Below are 21,720 nucleotides of genomic sequence, written 5' to 3'. Positions count from 1 at the left end.
GCAGCCGGGACCAGAACCAGTGCCCATATGGGATGCCAACACTGTAGGTGGGGGATTAACCCACTGTGCCGCCGCGCCAGCTCCTGCAATTTTACTTTCTAAGAGTACTCTTGGAATGGCTACTCTCTCCAAATCACACAACATCAGTTGGTCCAAAAGAGCTGATTTAGAAATTATTAAGGTAAAGTGATATGCCTTAAAATTTCTTCATTTGATTTAAAAAAAAAAAAGTAGAAATAGTTATAAGCCTTATTGTTAATTTTAGCAGTGTTCACTTACTTTATATTCATAGGACCCATGGATAGAAACAAACATGAAAAGATGTGAAAACACAAGGTCTGGAACTCACTTAGAAAGAATTTAGAGAACTGCTCACTCTGGGTCACCAGGCAAAAGAGTAAACTTTATCAAAAAGTATCCTTCAGGCTCATAGAGGGAACAAAGGGCTCCAACCAATCCAGGAATCTAAGTGGAACCAACCATAACCTCAGCCAGGTCAACTGGGCACGTGCAGGTGTCTGAGATTTAACCCTTTCCCTAATTTAATGCTGAGATCTCTACCACAGGAGGCGTTTAAGTCTTGTTACCACGTCATGAGAGCACGCTTCAGCGCTGCACCCGTGTGAGACTGCCCACACCTCCACGGATGCCAAGTGCTCCCCCTGGTGCACCTTCATTTTCCCTAACATAACCGATACCCACTTTCCAGGTAGACCCACAACCAGGGTGGGTAGCAGGTCCTCATTACCATTACAGGCCTCACTCCTGGCCACTTCACCATTCACAACACAGGGTCCTGGGTCCCTGTGCAGGTCCAGTTGATAAGTAGGTGACTGTAGGGGCATCAGTACCTAAGGAAAGAAGTGGTTGCAGCAGGCTGGTGGAGAGATTTGTCAACCAACAGCAAAACGTCCCAACAAAACCTTCCCTTTGTCAGAGGTCTGGAGCAGACAGTCTATAATCCCGCCACATTCAGTGCCTGGGTGTGGGTGGCCCGGGCAAGCGGGGGCTCCCTGCAGCTGAAGGGACGCCTCCAGGTTAGAGCCCAGCAGTTCCTGGGAGGGAGTTCCTGGGACCCCACAGGCCCTCTGGCATTTGAACAAAGGGACAGTGACAAGACTTCCCCACGGTGACACACCCGGTAGACAGTGACAAGACTTCCCCATGGTGACACACCCGGTAGACAGTGACAAGACTTCCCCATGGTGACACACCCGGTAGACAGTGACAAGACTTCCCCACGGTGACACACCCGGTAGACAGTGACAAGACTTCCCCACGGTGACACACCCGGTAGACAGTGACAAGACTTCCCCACGGTGACACACCCGGTAGACAGTGACAAGACTTCCCCACGGTGACACACCCGGTAGACAGTGACAAGACTTCCCCATGGTGACACACCCGGTAGCCAGTGACAAGACTTCCCCATGGTGACACACCCGGTAGACAGTGACAAGACTTCCCCATGGTGACACACCCGGTAGCCAGCAGAGGATCGCTCTGTCTCCTTCAGACTAGTTAATCGATGCTGTGCTGTGATGCCAATGCTTTACAAAGGGAACCCCAATGTTTAGCAGAGAAACTGTGCCAAAGAAAAGCTGCAAACCCTGGAGGACGCAAAGAGAAATTAAAATGTCGGAATCCTAAATCACCACCGTAGCTGTGCTGAGAAAAAGCATCTACGAAATACAGCACAGAATATACACAGAAAACAACTGAGAAATATCAAAGACGACAATGAATTCTGCCGGCAAAAAAAAAAAAAGTCCAAAGTGTTATTTTCTCTCTAATTCTAAAATGATAACCTCTTTTAATAGCCTTAGGATGCTGGTGCAATTGAAATTTTAGCAGAAAATAATAAACTACATATGAAGGGAGGGGAAAAACTCTCCTAAAACTAAAGTAGCTGTAATAACAGATAGCCACAGGGAAATAGTTTGTTCTAATTTTTAGCTTTGCTTTTCAAGAACAAAAGAATCCAATAATAACACTAACAAGAGGTGAAATGCCTACACCAGCTGGCACTGTGGCTTAGCTGGTACAGCCGCAGCCTGTGACACCAGTATCCCATACGGCTGCCTGTTCCAGCCCAGGCTGCTGCTTCCCATCCAGCCCCATGCTAAAGGCCTAGGAAAAGCACCATAAGATGACCCATGTATTTGGGCCCTGCCACCCACGTGGGAGACCAGGATGAGGCTCTGGCCTAGCCCTGGCCGTAGCGGCCATCTGAGGAGAGAATCATCAGACGGAAGATCTATGTCTCTCCTTCTCAGTTACTCTGACTTCCAAATAGATAAATAAATTTTTTTCAAGCCTAAACCATAAAAGAGGGTCCTTGAATATTTCTGAAGCCTGCTAAGGTAGTTCCCAGTCATTACAGTAATTAGAGGAGTGAACGTGAGGATTGCTAGGGTCTTTCATACTCAAAATGTAACTGGCTACGAGGCAGCGAACAGAATTTACAAAAAGGCACCTACTTGCAGTCAGAGGAGGGGAAGAGGGTGAGGAAGGTCAGGCAATACCTAAGGAGAAGCCTGAGATAGATTTTTTTTTTAAACATCACAGTTTTCATAAACCTCAGAGACTCAGAAATATTACTGAGCAATTTCTCTCTATCCTTTGAAAAGAGCTAATCTCTAGTACTGTTACCTAGGGCAAGGCCTGCCCTGCCTACGTGGGTTTCTACCCCCATCCTAGCACAGCCCTCTTTGAGAACAGGATGCCTTTGTGGTGTGGTCATAAGTTCCTCTCAGGCTAGCCAGCCAGAATGAGAGAGCCCCCTAATGGCTGCCTGAGAGGCCTCCGGAAGACGTCAATCATCATTTTAATCTAACTCCCATGATAAATGACACACCCACCAGTGCCACCAGGGCTGACAGCACTCATGCCGATCGCAAGCAGGCAGGGTTCCTAAAAGAATAAGAGGCACACATGCCAGTTCTGAGAAGTCCCCACCTACTCTAGGAGTGTGGGGTCGGGGGGATATCCCTCCCACTTCCAGCATTTTGTTCCCTTTGATTTCTGGCGCACCCCAAGTTCACTCTTAGTGGTTGCAGAAGTTGATTCACAAGCTACACTCCCACTTCTCTACTCTTTAGCACTTAACAAAACTTGGGTTTCAAAACTGGCTTACCAGCCGGCGCCGCAACTCACTTGCCTAATCCTCCTGCGGTGCCGGCACCCCAGGTTCTAGTCCCGGTTGGGACATGGGATTCTGTCCCGGTTGCTCCTCTTCCAGTCCAGCTCTCTGCTGTGGCCCAGGAAGGCAGTGGAAGATGGCCCAAGTCCTTGGGCCCTGCACCCGCATGGGAGACCAGGAGGAAGCACCTGGCTCCTGGCTTTCGATCAGCACAGTGCGCCAGCTGTAGTGACCATTTTGGGGGTGAACCAACAGAAGGAAGACCTTTCTCTCTGTCTCTCTCTCTCTGACTAACTCTACCTGTCAAAAAAAAAAAAAAAAAAAACTGGCTTACCAGTTTTGACAAAGTCTCCCCACCCCCTTTAAGGGTCTTTCCCTCACAGGGAGGGGTGAAGGTAGATTTGTGATCCTGAAAATATGGGCTCAGAAGTCAGGCTTCATGGGCTAAAACTGAGTCTCCAATATTTATTTACAGTGTGATCTACACACAGTATTTCATTTTGCTGTGCCTTGATTCCTTCTTCTGAAAAAGCAGGAGTTAAAATATTACCTAAATCATGGGTGCAAGTTAAAAGAAAAAAAAATTTAGCACAGCATTTGAAACTGATAACTATTATCTTTTTTTAAATAACTGCTTTTTACTTTTATTTATTTTAAGATTTATTCATTTATTTGAAAGTCAGAGGTACACAGAGAGCAGGAGAGACAGAGGGAGAGAGAGATCGTCCATCCGCTGGTTCACTCTCCATATGGCCACAGCATTTGACTGAGCCAGACCAAAGCCAGGAGCCAGGAGCTTCTCGCAGGTCTCCCACATGGGTGCAGGGACCGAAATGCTTGGTTCATCTTTTCCTGCTTTTCCCAGGCCATTAGCAGGGAGCTGGATCGGGAGTGGAGCAGCCGGGACTCAACTGAGTCCCACATGGATGCTGGCCCCAACTATTAATCTCTATTGCTGGCATTACCATCATTATTATTGCTGTTATTAATCTAAATGGCATCTAGGACCAGTGGTGCCTAGGACAGTTTACCAAAACCTTTTTTTGGAGGCTAGCAAAATAAGAGGAAAACCAAACTAACAGCAAGCGTACAGTCAAAAGGCACCTCTGAAACACCTAAGACTGGAGCGAGGCACTTTGCTTCAGAGTACAAGAGAAACAGCAGACTCTTAGGGGAGTCCCTAATATCCAGTGTGAACCCCAAGGAGGCACACAGCACTGGTCTGCTTCTCGGTGTACTACAGTCCATTAAAGGGTCTACACCCCACTTCTCATCTCCCCAGAGAAGCAGCACGGTGGATGTTACAAACAAGGCAAACACAACCAGGCACAAGCTCACACACCTCTCTCCTGGCAACATGTGGCCAGTGTTATCGGAGACATACCCCTTAGAAGTCCCGTCCGGGTCTCCAGATAATATCGGAGTATGCGGTGCATTTATGGTACCAGCTGCTTATTAATGAATTGGCAATATTAATAAGCATTGTAGGTTCTTGCCCAATATTCAGAGAAGAATTCTGAATACTGGCACAAATGAACGAGGCAGCATGGTAAGTTTTAAGCTTTTTATTTAGTGAGAGAAATGCATAGGACCGTGAGGGCCCTATCTAAGAGGTAGATCTGGATTCATCCCGAGCACCAGGAGCCAGCCATGTGAAAGAGCACGCAGGCCAGGAAGCGTGGAGCAGGAGGCCTGAAGGCGCGGGGCCAGCAGGCAGGAACAGGGCAGAAAGGAAAAGAGGGCCGGGCCCACCGTTTTCCAGGTCTTTAATCCACTTCCAAAGGGGATTGCTGAATTAGTGTGATTGGCTGGTGGGCACACAGGTGTGGCCAGGTAAGGGGCATGAGGTCACACAGGGGTGTGGTGAAGGCGTGGCCTTCCAGCTCACAAGCCTAATCAATTTTACCCTGTATGCCAGCCTAAAACACCAGGACAAAGACCAGACTTGTGGGTAATGCACCTGGCATCATTTTCAGGCTATTTGGCTACTAGGCAGAGTTTAAAAAATGAGTATGGTTGAATAGAAAGAAAAAAAATGGTTTTTTTTAATAGACTTTAGTTTATTTGCATTTGAGCTGGATTCTCCAAGCAGATGGCTGTTTTTGTTTTGTTTTTTAAAGATATATTTAGTTAGGCAGAGTTGAGGTTGGGGGGGGAGGAGGATGGAGGAAGAGAGATCTCTCATGAGCTGGTTCCTTCCCCAAATGCCTGTAACAGCCAGGGCTGGGTCAGGCCTAAGCCAGGAGCCTGGAAGCCCATCTAGGTCTCCCACATGGGTGCAAGAACCCAAGCTCTTGAGCCATCACCCACTGCCGTCCAGGAGCACTGGTAGGAAGCTGGAACAGAACTGGAAAGGCCAGCACTCCAATACAGGATGCAAGCATCCCAAGTGATGGCTTAACACACTGCACAACACCTGCCCCAGATCTTTTTACTTTAATTCCATTCCATGACTTAGCTAACTCAGGCTTACAAACAAGAATAAATCTGAAGATGTATAAAAATAGCAACACTTATCTGTCACAAAATCCAAAACCCAAAATTCTAGGTGGGCAACATTTTAAAAGCAGCAAAGCAAAGATGTGCCTGTAAGAAAGAACCTACAAGTTCACTGCTGCCTCAACATGTAAGATTCCTAGTTCTTGGGCATGAACACGCCACCATGTCAGGACAGTCACCACAGCCACAAAGGCCACATGTAAGCATGTCAGCGGACAGGCCTGTCTGCTTGGGGATGCATCAGGAGCTGCTCAGAGGAAACCTTGATTTACCTGTGACAAGAGAAGGAGGTGGTGGCAAGAATCCCCAAGAGGTGGATTGCTAGGGCTTTGATAGCAAGGGCTAGGGGAGCGCCCCACCTCTTGCAATACATCTCTTCCACACCGCACGTGCAAAGTCTGCCTCACACGGTTCCCCTGCAGCTTTCCCCGGTGGACCCGTGGTCGGCTCTCCGCCCCAGGACAGTGTTAGCAGGCCAGCTTTCCTGGAACATCCTCTGAACGACGAGCTCACGCGAGCAAACTGCTTCACACTCCGCCTGTTGCTCCAGTGCCCTCCCTCTGGCCAGATCCTACACTCTTGATGACAACAGTCATTAAAAAGTTTGTGTAAAACGGAATTAAAAGATAAGCTTATTTTGGGGTAAAAAGGTTTTGCAATCTATGCATATTAAGAGGTCTTGAAAAACTCATAAAAAATGCACAGTATTAAGAAAACCTATGCATGGATTTCAAGATCAGTTTTATCCCCAAATAAACTTAATTTTATTTCCCCACTAACTTCCTGAAGTGCCCTGACATTGTACAAATGATTTTTTAAAAAGGAAATCTGCTACCTGAAAGCTTTCGGCTCAATGTATTTTTCAAAGTTACACAAATACAAATATTAAAAGTAATAACACAGAGAAAAGTTGAGGACCACATTGAGAAAAAATGTATATCCACAATCAATATAGGGTCTATCATGGTGTTTACTTTTCCAAACATTTGCTGGGGCTACCTGAGGATGTTTAACCCGCCATCAATACCAGTATGACCCCAGGGCCTCAGTCTGTGGGAGTACATTTCGACTCCTTGGATGCAGTAAAGACAAAGCCCACACAACTACCATTCTTGCACTGCTACTCTTTGCGCACATACTCTCCCTCTTTCACTGCCTTAATTCTTCATCCTTTCCTTCATTTTCTCCATATTTACACATATAATATTTCCAACTCAGAAAATGTTATCACAGGTTAACTCATTGTCAGCTCACATAAAGGTCAAGAAACTGCTTAACTCTCAGAAGTTAGAAAGCAGAGGCCTACCACGCTCAACGACATGTTCATCATTTTGGAGTGGAGTGCGCAGAAGAGAACTTAATTATCCTGACCCTACACGCCCATTTCTCAGTAGACTATGAGATGTGTTTTCCTGTCAATCATTTTCCTCCGTTTCTCCTTTTCTTCTTCTCCTTGATGCTGTCATGTTATGCTTGGTCTCAATGGCTTGTCTTTGGCCTTCTATGTTATTTGTCATTTCTTTCTTCCCTACCTACTCTTGATTGGTCCCCGAACCCCATCATTGGTTGTTTCTTACTTGGCTTCTCCAGGAACCTGCCCAGAGTGCACTGCTCAGTCCTGGGGGAGGTGCCTTTCCTGTGTGCTCACACAACACTTGAGGTTTCCCAAGGACAATTAACATTCACTGCTCCTTGAAGACAAGGTTTATGTCTATTTAGCTTATTCAGCATTGTGATGCCTGAAACCCTTTGGAAACCCAGTTTCTAAACATCACAAAGAGCAAATCATTTGAATATAGAAATGTGTAGGAAGACATAAATAAGCAGGGCTTTTAAAAGACATAGCCATAGTTTAGCAATAGAAAAACTCAGAGGAGCCCACGTCTCTCCTGAAAGTGCTAGAGCGGGAACACTGTCTCCAGAATGCTTTCTATCCTCTCCCACCTCCAGGACAGCCTGGGCAGCACCATCCATCTCCCAGCAGTTCACTGCTAAACAGATTATGTCACTGTTTAAAGAAAATCACAACTCCTTATTTTTTAAAATCATGACAGCAAAAAGAAGCTGGCTATAATAGGATTTTCACATCAGCACTCTCTGAAACTTGTTTCACTATTACATTATACCACTTTCATATGAAATATTTCAAATCTAGAGACAGGAATAGAAAACAGCAACTATCCATGCACCCACATTATTCCGTTTTATCAAATCATAACATTTTGTCATATTTAACTCATCTTTAACTTCATATCAGTTTTTAAAAATAAAATATTTTGAACAGACTTGAAATTTCATGCCTACCAACTAATACATTCCCTACCTCCTGAAAAAGATTCTGTCCTGAAGTTGATATGCTCTTTTAAAGATGTATGTATATAAAGAATATATAGGATTATTTAGTGGTTTCTTAGGTATTATATGAACCATCCATTTGGTAATATAGCAGACAAGATATTCTAACAAATAATCTTGCTAAAACAGAGCAGGAGAAGCTTAATAAATTACATGAGAATACTTTAAAGACAACTGTGTATTAGTCAGGCTTTCATTACTATAACAAAATACTTGACCACGGCTGCTTATGAAGCAGAGAGAGGTTTAATTAGCTCACAGTTTTGGAGTCTGAATGCCCAAATGATCTCCCTTTGGCTGGATCACCTCATGGCACAGATAGCAATGGTGGGAGTGAGAGAGGAGGCAAGCAAGCAAACACATCTAGAACCAGGAGCAGACAGGAAGCTGGACAGGGTCAAACTCAGGTTTACCAGGAGCAAAGAGGAGGCTGGATGGGTCAAACTCGGGTTTCTCTAAAGACCTTCTTGTTGTTACAAGGTGGTAACTCCCGAGGATCTCCCACAGGGCCTCACTGCTTACAGTACTTCCCAGTAGCAACAACCTACGGACCACGCCTCCAAAGACAATGGACCCTGAGGGACAATCAAACCAGACCTAACACAGAGCAATTTATAAGGAGGAGAAGTCTGGAGGTATGAAAAACAAGAGAGGAACCAAAAGTAGTGAGGAACAGTAAAATCCCAACTGGGGAATGGTGACTGGGACTCCTACATAAGGCCAAGACTTTCTGCCTCACCCTATTCCTTTATATCTTTGTCAACAATTATAAATGGTAGATTTTTAAAATTATTTCCCAAACGAATCATGACAAAGTATATCCCATGGCTGTTTTGAGCATCTTTTCACACATTCATTGGTCATTCTAGAGACAACATATGTCACCTTCACGTTGACCCATTTCTCACTTAGTCTGTCTTTTGCTTGTTAGTTTGGAGGCCTTCTTTCTATATGCTGAATGTTTAGTTCATATAACCCAACACTGCTTCCGGAATGGCTAACACTAAAATGATGGACCAAATCAAGCTTTGCTGAAGATGCAGAGCAACTGAAATCTGAATCGACTACTGGTGAGATAACCGCTGCAGAGAACAGTCTGGCAGTTTCTTAGAAAGTTAACACTGTACCGACCACCTGATGTGGTCACTGCACTCCTGTGGATTCCCACAAGAAAAGTAAAGCATACATCCATAAAAACTTCTACACGAACGTTCATGGAGGTTTTCACTTATACTAGCAAAAAACTCAAAAGTATTAATAGTCTGTCAACAGGTGAACAGGTAACCTCTGGAATGGAATACTGGGGTTATCGATAAACTGGAGTGAAGTGTGGATACACAGCACAGCACGGCTGAATCTCATCCATGCTGAGTGAAACACTGCAAACAGGACTGTACGCTAAAGAATTCCATGTACATAAATACAGAAAGTGCTAACAACAACAGGAAGTGATCCCTGTTTGCCTGGGTGAGATCTGGGAAAGGCAGGAGGAAAATTTAGCGGAAGCGGTTAAGTTCAACACCTGGATTCCAGCGGTGGCTTCCCAGGTACACACATATCACAGGTACACACATCACGACAAAACTTACAACCCTGAGTACGCTCAGTTTACTGCAGGTCAGCTTATCAGCTGAACAGCTGAGATATGTGTGGTTTGTTTTAAGTCAATTATACTTCAATTAACTGTTTTCAGGTCTCGTAAGAAAATATAGGAGAATCTTAACCATGCTAGACTTCTGTTTTCCAAGCATTTCTTAAATGTAGGTCACAATGCAGAAAATCTCCTAACCTTCTCTTCACATCTTTCTAAAAACAATTATTATTTCTTGGAGAAATAATTAAGGGAGAATGACCAAAATCAGAGTCCAGATATTAATACTATTGTTCCTCCTTCAGGAAATCTACTGTTAATTGTTTTGCCATTGATAATAGTAACCTGTAGATCAACACTTCACATTTTTACTGGGCTTATCCCCACGGTTAAGACTCCTGATCTAATAATCAGCCTGGACACTTTTCCCCCTTTGATGAGATTGATTCTAAGCCGTTATCATTCCCATTTTTCTTACTCTAGCTAATTCCATTTTCATATCCTCCGGCTCCTCAAGTAGAATGAACCAACAACTCTTTAAGTTCTATCCCACTAAGAACTGAATCATCAAGCTACAACTGAGACAAAAAAAAAAAAAAATCCAGAAACAATGAGCCTAAAAGATTTATAAGATGGTAAGTTGAACATCCAAGCATGTAAGACGAAGGTATTTTAGTACCTACCATCACCAAAAAGATGCGTCACTAGCCTGGTCAGCGTTTGCTTAAGGTCAAACTCTACAAGCTTCACGGCCTCCATGGTGTGTGTCTCCTGCTTGTGGGCAGATCGAGAGCTCTGTTCAAAGAGCTGCAAGCTCTCTCCATCCTTTACGCCAGCAAATAACTGCAAACCAAGAGGCAGAATATAAGTACATGGAGCAGAACCCTGGCCAGTCCACATTACGTAAAATAGAAATACTGCTAAAAACAAGCTTCATTCTAAGCTATAATCTAGAAATAAGAATCCCCTCTTGGAGTCAATAAATTTACTGAGATTGACATTCATGTAGAACCAACTCTGAGTAAAGCATTAATATTATATGGAAGGAGAGTCTATAGAAAAAAATAAAGATATTGTCCTGGCCAAAGTCAGGTAAGAAAATTTAGAATTAGGTGAAAGGGTATAGTCTAGGAATTAAATATGATGAAAAAAGTAGAAAACATGCTGGAATTTGCTAACTCTGTATTTCCCAATTAAAGGACAAAGCCTAAAACATATTTCTGCCACTGACCAATTTAAATGTAGGTGATGGATATGGAAACTGATCTATCTAATGACAAGATATAAAATTAACAGATTTTATATAAATAAAACACATGTTAACATAGAGTACGTGGGTACATTGCAAAGGCACAATTTTCTTCATTAGCACTGTTAATCACAACTGTTATTAGTCACAACCTGCTTTACCATTAAGTAAAGCAGCTCCATCTTTAGCACCAAAGCAGATCACTGCCTGCTACAAGATGGGCTTGTGAAAGAGAACTGAGCAAATGAATCCATCATCCCTCCCAGGAAAAAAACACCATCAAATAAAAAATTAGTGTTTTAATAAAATAATGAGTAAACAACCATTTCTAACAATGGTGAGATCGATAATTAGCACCAAACCAACTGACAAATGCAACAAAAATACAAGGAATTACTGAACAAAACTCTACAAGAAAGCATAAAACCAGAAAAAAAGCCCAGCACGAAGCCACTGGGAATATCTGCCTATCTGGTACAGCAACTGAAAAACTGTACACCTGCTATGACAACCCAGAGCAGCAAGTGAGGCAAGAGGGAAAGCTCCATATCTAAGGAAACCATCCTCCAGTAGACTTGCAATCAGCTACCATATCACCTTGGCAACAGAAAAGCCCATGCTGTGAACACAGGCTAGGGCAATCCCAAGATGACAGTTCCTCTAAATCCAGAGTGGCAAACCTTTTTTCAGCCAAGGGCCATCTGGATATTTATGGTGTCATCTGCGGGTTACACAAAATTTTCAACTTAAAAATTCGCCTGCTATCGATTCGGTGAAGTTTGAGTCCCACCTCTGGTTGCCTTGGCAGGGCCACACCAGATATTCTCACTGGCCTTACACAGCCTGCAAGCCAGACAGTCGCAATCCCTGTTCTGAAGGTTCAGCAAAATCAAACAGAACTCTTTTCTGAAGAAGCATCTATGATCCTAGGTCTCAAATTACTCTTATGAGAGCCAAAGATAACAACAATTGCCAAGGCCTGTGTCTTCCAATTTTTCCTATAAAAATCAGAATGAGTAAAATTATTAAGCACCATCTCCTCATTATACCCTAAACACAGAGAATGCCCAAACATCAAAACACAGGGAAGGGAAAAGGCAGGCAGGCAAGCTGAACCCCAGGCAAAGAGCTATTTTACACTCCAACCATACTACAAGCCTTCAGGGTGGTCACGGAAAGCCAACAAAAAGTGAGGGAAACACAGGAGAGTGGAAACGGTGAGATACCAGGGTTGATCTAAAATCATCACCAGAAAGGATAAGTCACCTGAGGTGAAAATCCTTAACAAGTGTCCTAATAGACCTGTCAGAAACTACAAGAAAAGGGAAGGGAGGGGGGAAGGGAGTCCAAGTTGAGCTGTTTTCAAAAAGCAGGGTTCCAAAAAAGGGGTATCAGGATAAAGAAAGTGAAAGACACCCTCTGCAACCGAGTGGGAAGAAGAAAAGAAACAAAAGAGAAAATTCAGGGTTGCACAAAATAAAACAAAAAAATTAGATGATTTATAAAGATGATTTATAAAACCAACCCCATAATCCAGCAAAAGTAATAAATAATTCATTTTTTTTTAAAAATCGATGATTGGCTACACTAAAAGAAAGGGGCACCACAGAATTAGGAAATCTTCCACAACCAGAAATTTTTAAAAGAGAAAACAGAAAAGTCAATAAAATGACAGTTATTACCCAGACATCAGAAAGCCAGTTCAAAACAGCTCAGCTGATGAAATAGAGATCTCCTTTCCACCAAAAAAGAAAACCATGAAGTAGAAGAGAATTATAAATAAATATTTAAAAACAAAATTTAAACATGTACAAATAAGCATGTAAAGATACAAACCATTGCTTTAGTCAGGAATTCAAAATCTAAGAACAGGGCCCAGCGCTGTGGCACAGTGGGTTAAAGCCCTGGCCTGAAGCGCCAGCATCCCATATGGGCGCCGGTTCTAGTCCCGGCTGCTCCACTTCCAATCCAGCTCTCTGCTATGGCCTGGGAAAGCAGTGAAAGACTGCCCAAGTGCTTAAGCCTCTGCACCCACATGGGAGACGTGGAAGAAGCTCCTGGCTCCTGACTTTGGATCGGCGCCGCTCCAGCTGTTGCAGCCATCTGGGGAGTGAACCAGCGGATGGAAGACCTCTCTCTCTCTCTCTCTCTCTGTCTCTATCTCTCACTGTAACTCTGTCTTTCAAATAAATAAAAATCTTTAAAAAAAAAAATAGAAAAATTTAAAAAAAAAAATCTAAGAACAAAAGTAGATGAAAATCAGAAAGAAATGGAAAACAGAATTGACTGAACTCAGAAAAAAATACAGAGGAAATAAAAATCATCTGAAAACTTGTTTAAATTACAACACTGGTAAAAAGAAATCAACAAAGGCTTTATGAAGAGCAATGAGGAAAACTGAACCAGAGCAAAGCCCTCAAGAGAAGGACCATGAAACAAAGAGTTGAAGACGGAGCGGCAGCAAGGGAAGACAGGCAAAGGAGGAGTAACAGTTACATAACTGGAGTCCCTGAAAGACAAAAACAAAACAAGGAAGCAGAATGCATGACCACCAGATGGACAGATCAAACACAAGATAGATCCTATCAGACTTCTAAGATGATGGGGAAAGATTTTCAAGGTCTCTAGGCAAAAAGATCAAATAGCTTACAAGAGCAAAGCAATCATACTGGCATTAGATTCTTCAGAAACATCTAAAACAAAGCAACAATGAAGCCACATTCTCCAATAGCTCAATTTCAAAAAGTGCCGACCAAGAATTTTATATCTAACAATGCTGTCCTTTAAGTTCAAAATCTAAAGCAAAGGCTTCCAACACCCCAGACCATAGGGAATGTCACATTAATGAGTTCTTCCTGGGCAATTTATCAAAGCATAAGCTTTATTCCAGCAATAAAAATGGGACATTTCAGCACAAAACTGTGTAAGTGGGAAATTAAGTTAGAAGACTAACTTGCAATAGTTCCATGTTCAAACAAAATAGAAATAATGCAACTAAAAATGAATAATAGAAATCAGAAGTAGAATACAGAGGCAAATCAGAAATGAATAATGAATACACTTTCATTATTGGTTACTGAACAATCAATAAAAAATACTTTTAAGACAAAATAGATAGTAAAGCATTCAATAAAAATGAGTGGAATAATGGCATTTAAAATGTGTAAGTACAAAAACAACTCCTAACACAAAACATAACCTTTCCAAATAGCAACAAAACTTAAAAGTCAAAAGCAAAAAAATCGCCTTAAAAGACATACATAACTACAAAATATTAAGACACACTTACGGCCGGCGCCGTGGCTCAATAGGCTAATCCTCTGCCTTGCGGCGCCGGCACACTGGGTTCTAGTCCCGGTCGGGGCACCAGATTCTGTCCCAGTTGCCCCTCTTCCAGGCCAGCTCTCTGCTATGGCCCGGGAAGGCAGTGGAGGATGGCCCAAGTGCTTGGGCCCTGCACCCACATGGGAGACCAGGAGAAGCACCTGGCTCCTGCCTTTGGATCAGCGCAGTGCGCCGGCCGCAGCGGCCATTAGAGGGTGAACCAATGGCAAAGGAAGACCTTTCTCTGTCTCTCTCTCTCTGTCCACTCTGCCTGTCAAAAAAAAAAAAAAAAAAAAAAAAGAAGACACACTTACTACTACTACGTACTACTCCTATCAATAACTGTAAATGGAGTTAATTTACCTCCAAATTACAAACTGTATACAAGAAATACACCTCAAATAATGTTAAAAACAAAGGGATGGACAGAACATAGCAAAGCAGATTACCAGCATCCCATATGGGCACTAGTCCATGTCCCAGCTGATCCATTTCCAACCCAGCTCCGTGTTAATGGCCTGGGAAAGGCCCAGGTATTTGGGTACCTGCACCCAAGTAGGACACCCAGATGAAGCTGCTCTTGGCTCATGACTTTGGACGGGCTCAGCCATGACCATCGTGGTCACTGGGGAATAAAGCCGCAGATGTAAGATAGGTCTCTCTCTCTTTCACTGTAACAATTTTTTTTTCCTTATTTATTTTTTATTTTTTTGTTTTTCTTTTTTTTTTAGTTTTTTTCTTTCTTTGTATTCTTTCACCGTAACTCTTTCAAATAAATAAATAAATCTTTTAAAAATTAGACAAGTAGAAGAAAAAAACACTAATTATCATAAATATCTCATGTAAATAGTAGTTTCATCAAAATGTATAGGGGTTGGTTGTGGTACACAGGCTAAGACACACTTGTAACTCCAGCATCCCCTATCAGAGTGCTAGTTTTGAGTCCCGGCTACTCTGCTTCCCATTTAGTTTCCTGCTAATGCACCTGGGAAGACAGTGGATGATGGCCTAATTGCTTGGATCCCCTCACCCACTATGGTCAACCCGAGTAGAATTCCTGGCTCCTGGCTTCAGCCTGGCCCAGACCTGGTCCTTGTAGCCATTTGAAGAGTGAACCAGCAGATGAAGGCACTCTCTTGCTCACTCGCTCCCCTCCCAGCCCCCACCATCTCCTTCTATCTCTGATTATCTGCATTTGAAATAAAGCTTTTAAAAATATATGATAGTTATGAATATCTAAATACAAAATAGTAGAGCAATCACCTTAATGTTGAAAAAACCATAGGAGATGTAAAAGACACTCATAGAAACAGACTAATAATAGAGACTGTAAAACACCATTCTTAATATAAGAACTGTGCAAAATTAAAACAGAAGTTCTAAAACTAATTAAAAAAGGAAATCTAACACATACATATGTTGAACTTGCTTTCCTCATAATAAAAAATATAGTTTCTTCTCAAAAGAGAATATTAACAAAATTGATCATATATCCGATCACAATAAAAATGTAAGCGTATTCCATAAAGCGGAAACAGCAAACAATACTCTAAAATACAATAACAATACAAAAATACAATAACAATAAAAAAGAAAACACCAGGTCCTTCTATCCAGATTTGGGGGGGGGGGGGGGGGAACAGCATTGGACCTAACAGTTAAGACACCCACCTCCCATCTTTGAGTGTCTAGGTTCAGTACCCACCTCTGGTTCCTGACTACAGCTTCTTGCCACTGCAGAGTTTGTAGGGAAAGAAATGAAGGCTCAAAAGATTGGGCCCCTGCTACTTTTAGGGGAGATCTAGGGTGAGTTCCAGGCTTTTGGCTTTAGACTTGGCTCAGGCCCAGATCCTGTGGCCATCTAAGGAGTGAACCAAAGGATGGGAACACTTCTCTCTTCTCTCCTCTCTTGCTCTGCCTATCAAATAATACAAATAATAAAAATAATGGAAAAAAATGTTTCAGACAGCACCACAGTCTATCCTTAATCTGAAAGGAACTTATAAAAGTTGACAAAGGGCTAAGAATTCAATAGCAAAATGGGAAAAACACATGAACAGTAAAATCATACACACACACACACACACACACACACAAAGCCATGAAAATGACCCCTGAACATATGAAAATCTATTCAAACTTACTGGAACACTAATTAAAACAACCACCTTATTTCAAACCTATCACATTGGTTAAAACTGAAAACCTTTTTGGTGAGGCTTAGGAAAAAACACAGCCTCACACACTGCTGATGATATGGGTACTGGGAGATTTCTTTCAGAGGTGAACCTGGCAATAGCCAAACTAAGGTGCATTGGTGTTCCTTTCCTGACCAGGCCTCCAATTTCCAGCTACTGCCCACCAAAAACGACATATATGCAGCACACAGTTTGTGAGTTTTTTTGGTCACTAGAAAACACCACTACACAGACGTGGAATGAAGTGTGGTCTACCTCCATACTGCTGTGCTCTGCAGACAATAAAGAATGAGCACAACCTCCAAGCTGATTCGGAATGATTTCCAAGATAGACTGCTGAGTGAAAAAAGCTACGCGCAAAACAACACACAGTAGATGCTATCCTTCCCTCAGAGACAAAAATAATAAAATACACACAAATCTTTCCATTTGTGAAATCAAACTTAAAAAAAAAAAAAGGCAAATCAGAAACTAAAGAAATAAATGACCAGCAGCTGGGTGGGTGGAAGCAGGATAGAAAAATTGAGGAACAGGACTGGAGTATAAAAAATAATGGGGGCGGGAAAGTTGAGATGGTACTCTAAGTAAACATTTCTGTTATCTACGGAAAACATTAAAAAATAAAATCCCAGAAGTGGAGAGAACTGAAAATGGAATACAGGCAAGAACAATGGATAGAACTTTATTCTAAATAAATGACAGGCACACACTGAAAATACCGAAGAAGAATTATGCCAAGAAGCTGTAAAAAACAGTATTTTAACTAGATATTCTAAAGTTTAAAGAAAATGATGAGAGCCAATGTCATACACCAGTTGGAAATGTTTTCTTTCCCCCAACAGACATAAGCAGTAAAAATTCTGAAAGACTCCATGTTGATTGTAGGATGCTCCCGCCCGCCAGGAAAGTAAGAACTTGAGTAAGGAGAACCAAGTTTATGTTACAGTCACAGGTCAAAAGAGAGAGCTAAAATGAGACATTTGGTGTTTGCTTGAAATGGGAGATAAACATTTGAATTTGTATTTTTAAACACATGCACAGAGAGATCAACATAAAGCTGAAGCACATGCACATGTATTTCCTAGTTCTGTCCATTGACAGGGTCCAAAAGGAATGAAATCATTGTAGCTACACCTACACTGTGGTCCTAGTTCCCAAATCAGCTGAATTCATAAAAGGAATAGAATACCTTAGACGAGAACTGATTCCACAGAGCAGGTGGAAAAGCAAAAGGTGAATGTGTAAGAATGTTCTGTGCAGACAACCCATGGTAACAACATGGCAGAGGACACAGGAGACTGCTGAACGGGGTCCTGATGGCCAGTTCTGGGTCCATTTGAGTACAATTCGTCAGCTGCTGGATCATAACCCATAAATTAAACAAATATCCACAAAGTCCTATTGATAAAGTAACTGAGTAAATACATGGAGGGAAAGATACAGGTCTTCCTTTTAACAACCAAAGTCTAATTAATGCACTCAGAAACAATGAGGGACAAGGAAAATAACGATTTTACTCACATCACGGTCATTTCAATCAGTAATTATCAATGGATTTGAAAATTAAGGGAGGGGCCAGCGCTGTGGCATAGCAGGTAAAGTTGCCGCCTGCAGAGCTGGCATCCCATATGGGTACCAGTTCAAGTCCCGGCTGCTCCTCTTCAGATCCAGTTCTCTGCTGTGGCCTGGGAAAGCAGTAGAGGATGACCCAAGCCCTTGGGTCCCTGCACCTGCGTGGGAGACCCAGAAGAAGCTCCTGCCTTCGGGTTGGCACAGCTCTGATCATTGCAGCGAATTGGGGAATGAACCAGTGGATGGAAGACACCTCTCTCTCTCTCTCTCTCTCTCTCTCTCTCTCTCTCTCTTCTCTGCCTCTCCTCTCTCTGTGTAAATCTGACTTTCAAATAAATAAATAAATCTTAAAAAAAAAGAAAGAAAATAAAGGAGCAAAATCAGATGAGAAACAGGGCAGTGGCAAAGTCTCAAAGTATCATCCAACTGAAAACTTATTAATAACAAAGGGAAAATAACACTGGAGAAACCTAAGAGATGTCATCTTTATCAAGTAATAAAAGTTAACATAACTGGAGAAGCACTGTGGCACAGTGGACAAAGCCACCACCTGCAGTGCCAGCATCCCATAAGGGCACTGGTTTGAGTATTGGCTGCTCCACTTCCAATCCAGCTTTAACCAAGGACGGCAAAGGTTTCTATAATGAGAATTACAAAACATTAAAGAAAGAAATAGAAGACACAAAAAAAAATGGAAAAAATCTTCCATATTCATGGCTTGGAAGAATTAATATCATCAGAATGTCCATACTACCAAAAACAATTTAGAGGCTCAACGCGATACCAATCAAAATACTAACGACAGTCTTCTCAGATACAGAAATTATGATGCTGAAATTCATATGGAAACACAGGAAACCCCAAATAGTTAAAGCAATCTTGTACAACAAACAAAGCTGGAGGCATTACAATACCACGTTTCAAGACATACTATAGAACAGTTATAACACAGCCTGGTACTATTACAAAAATAGATGGACAGACCAATGGAACAAAATGAAAATGCCATAAATCAACCCATACATCTACAACCAACTTATCTTTGACAAAAGAGCTAAAATCAAACCCTGGAGCAAAGACAATCTCTTCAACAAATGATGCTGGGAAAACTGGATCTCCATATGTAAAAGCATGAAGCAAGATTCCTATCTTACAAGTATACAAAAATCCACTCAAAATGGATTAAAGACCTATAAATATGACCTAATACCATCAGATCATTAGAGAATACTGCAGAAACCCTGCAAGACATTGACATAGGCAAAGAATTTTTGGAAAAGACACCAGAGGAACAGGCAATCAAAGCCAAAATTCACAGACGAGAAGCTTCTGCACTGCAAAAAGAAACACTAAGCAAAGTGAAGAGACAACTGACAGAATGGGAGAAATTGTTTGCAAACTATGCAACTGATAAAGGGATAATAACCAGAATGTATAAAGAGATCAAGAAACTCCACAACAACAAAACAAACCATCCAGTTAAGAAATGTGCAAAGGAATTAAACAAGCATTTTTCAAACGAGGAAATCCAAATGGCCAATAGGCACATGAAAAAATGCTCAGGATCACTAGCCATCAGGGAAATGCAAATCAAAACCACAATGAGGTTTCACCTCACCCTGGTTAGAATGGCTCTCATACAGAAATCAACAAACAACAAATGCTGGCAAGGATATGGGGAAAAAGGTCCCCTAGTCCACTGCTGCTTGGAATGTAAACTGATACAGCCTCTGTAGAAGACAGTATGGAGATACCTCAGAAATCTGAATATAGACCTACCATATAACCCAGCCAGCCACTCTTGGGAATTTACCCAAGGGAAATGAAATCAGCATATGAAAGAGTTATCTGTACCCCATGTTACGTACAGCTCAATTCACAACTGCTACTATATAGAACCAACCCAAATGTCTACCAACTAAAGACTGGATTAAAAAATTATGAGATAATGTACACCATGGAATACTACACAGTGGTTAAAAAAATGAAATCCTGTCATTTACAACAAAATGGAATAAACTAGAAAACATCATACTTAGTGAATTAAATCAGTCCCAAAAGGACAAATAACGTATGTTCTCCCAGATCTGTGATAACTAATAAAGCACCTAAAAGGTAATCTATAAAAGTGAAACTGACATTTGAGATGCAATGACTTAGAACAGCCCTTGGTTTTGACCGCTATGGAACAATTTTTTTTTTTCATACTATTTGTTGAACTCTTTACTTAGTACAGAGTTAATCATATGTTAATCATATGTATATAAAGTTAGTTTAAAATAGATCTTAGTAAAAAATAAGAATGGGAATAGAAGGACGAGGAAGAAGGGTGGGAGTGTAGGTGGGAGGGCTGGTATGGTGGGAGAAATCACTATGTTCCTAAAGTTGCATTTACGAAATGCATGAAGTTTGTAATCCTTAAATAAAAGGTTTCTGAGGGGGAAAAAAAAACCTCAAAATTTAAAAGAAAAGTACAATATTGAAAAGCTGTATTATCTCTGATAGGATTACACATATTTTTTCTTTTTTCTTGCTATTTTTATATACCATGCACATTTCTCAAATAAGATAGATTATATTTCAACATATAGTGGTAACAATAAATGAAATGAAAGCTGGAAAGTAGAATGGAAAATATTTTTAAAAAGTCAATATTTCAAATATAGAGGCTAATTCCTAAATTGTTCCACACACACACACACTCTGTAGATATTCCTACAGATAAAGTGGTTTTTCCCATGAGAGAACTATTCCCAGGACATGTTAATCAGTGGGAAACATGGAAGCTGAAACAGGAAGAGGAAATGAAAGGCACATTTCTTCAGTGATGGTACAGAGTGAAGAATAATGAGATGTTCTTGGTCAAAATGTGAAGCCATACATAAAGCATCCCCCCGAGTCACCATCAATAACTGACCAGGGCTATAAAGAGATATCTTCTGAATTCCGGGAAATGCCAAAATCCATTACATTGCCAGGCTTTATGATAAAAAGTAGCAGTCACTCACGACGATGCATTTTTAAGAAAACAAATAGCACAATGCTGAAGAGCATTCAAACACAAAAGGGGCTGGAGTGGAATTTGCAGAATAAGCCTGTTTCAAGCAACAAAAGATTTTTATAAAAAGGAGGCACACAGAGTGACATCCCCACCCTGTCTATTCCAGAAGATCGCCCTTTCTGAGATGTGGGAATGTGGTTACCGGCTCTGTACAAATGTTCAAATGAGGGTCATAGAAAAGCTCATGACAACAAGAAAAAGAATCCTTTTATACTGCTGTTATGTGTAAGGACACTGAAGGTGAAAAACAAAACAAACAAAAAACCTGTCCTTTAACAACATGGATATTTCAAAATGACTCATGGTAGTGAAAACAAACACCCCCTATTCCATGTCACTTACACACAGCATACAAAAAACAGCAGGTTCTGCATAAGATGCCATCCGGTCAGACATTTCCTAATTACATACTCAGATTCTGAACTCCTATGAATTTAGCGTCTATCTCTAGCTTTCTGTCCGTTTGCCTCCCGGCCTCTCTATTGTTGGCTTATAGCACTCTACATTCTGTAGTTTCAACAGTCTACTCTTTAGCACAAATGGCACTAAGCTGTTATCAGGAGAAAAACCAGAATCTCAAGTTTCCAATTAAGCCAAGGAGAAGTACTTCATCAATTAGGATGGCAGAGCCTGGAGCTTTGATGCAAGGTGGTCATTTTTCTGTTTTGCATGAGCCAAAACTGCAGGTGACAACTTTGGGCAACAAAAACGAAATCCAGCCCAAAACAC

The 21,720-nt window shown here is 41.6% G+C and overlaps 1 protein-coding gene across 5 annotated transcripts in view; it reads right to left on the bottom strand.

Annotated features, from left to right (window-relative positions):
* FARS2 (phenylalanyl-tRNA synthetase 2, mitochondrial) overlaps positions 1 to 21,720 on the bottom strand; it is a 483,127-nt gene that overhangs the window by 345,202 nt on the left and 116,205 nt on the right. For all 5 annotated transcript variants that reach the window (XM_062184260.1, XM_062184275.1, XM_062184252.1 and 2 more), the window contains one exon: positions 10,271 to 10,430. In XM_062184260.1, the coding sequence (XP_062040244.1) occupies positions 10,271 to 10,430 (160 nt within the window). The remainder of the gene's footprint in view (positions 1 to 10,270; positions 10,431 to 21,720) is intronic.

The sequence above is a fragment of the Lepus europaeus genome, chromosome 3 (genome assembly GCF_033115175.1).
Source record: "Lepus europaeus isolate LE1 chromosome 3, mLepTim1.pri, whole genome shotgun sequence".
In the NCBI taxonomy this organism is placed as follows: domain Eukaryota; kingdom Metazoa; phylum Chordata; class Mammalia; order Lagomorpha; family Leporidae; genus Lepus; species Lepus europaeus.
This window is presented reverse-complemented; position numbering and strand designations above follow the sequence as displayed.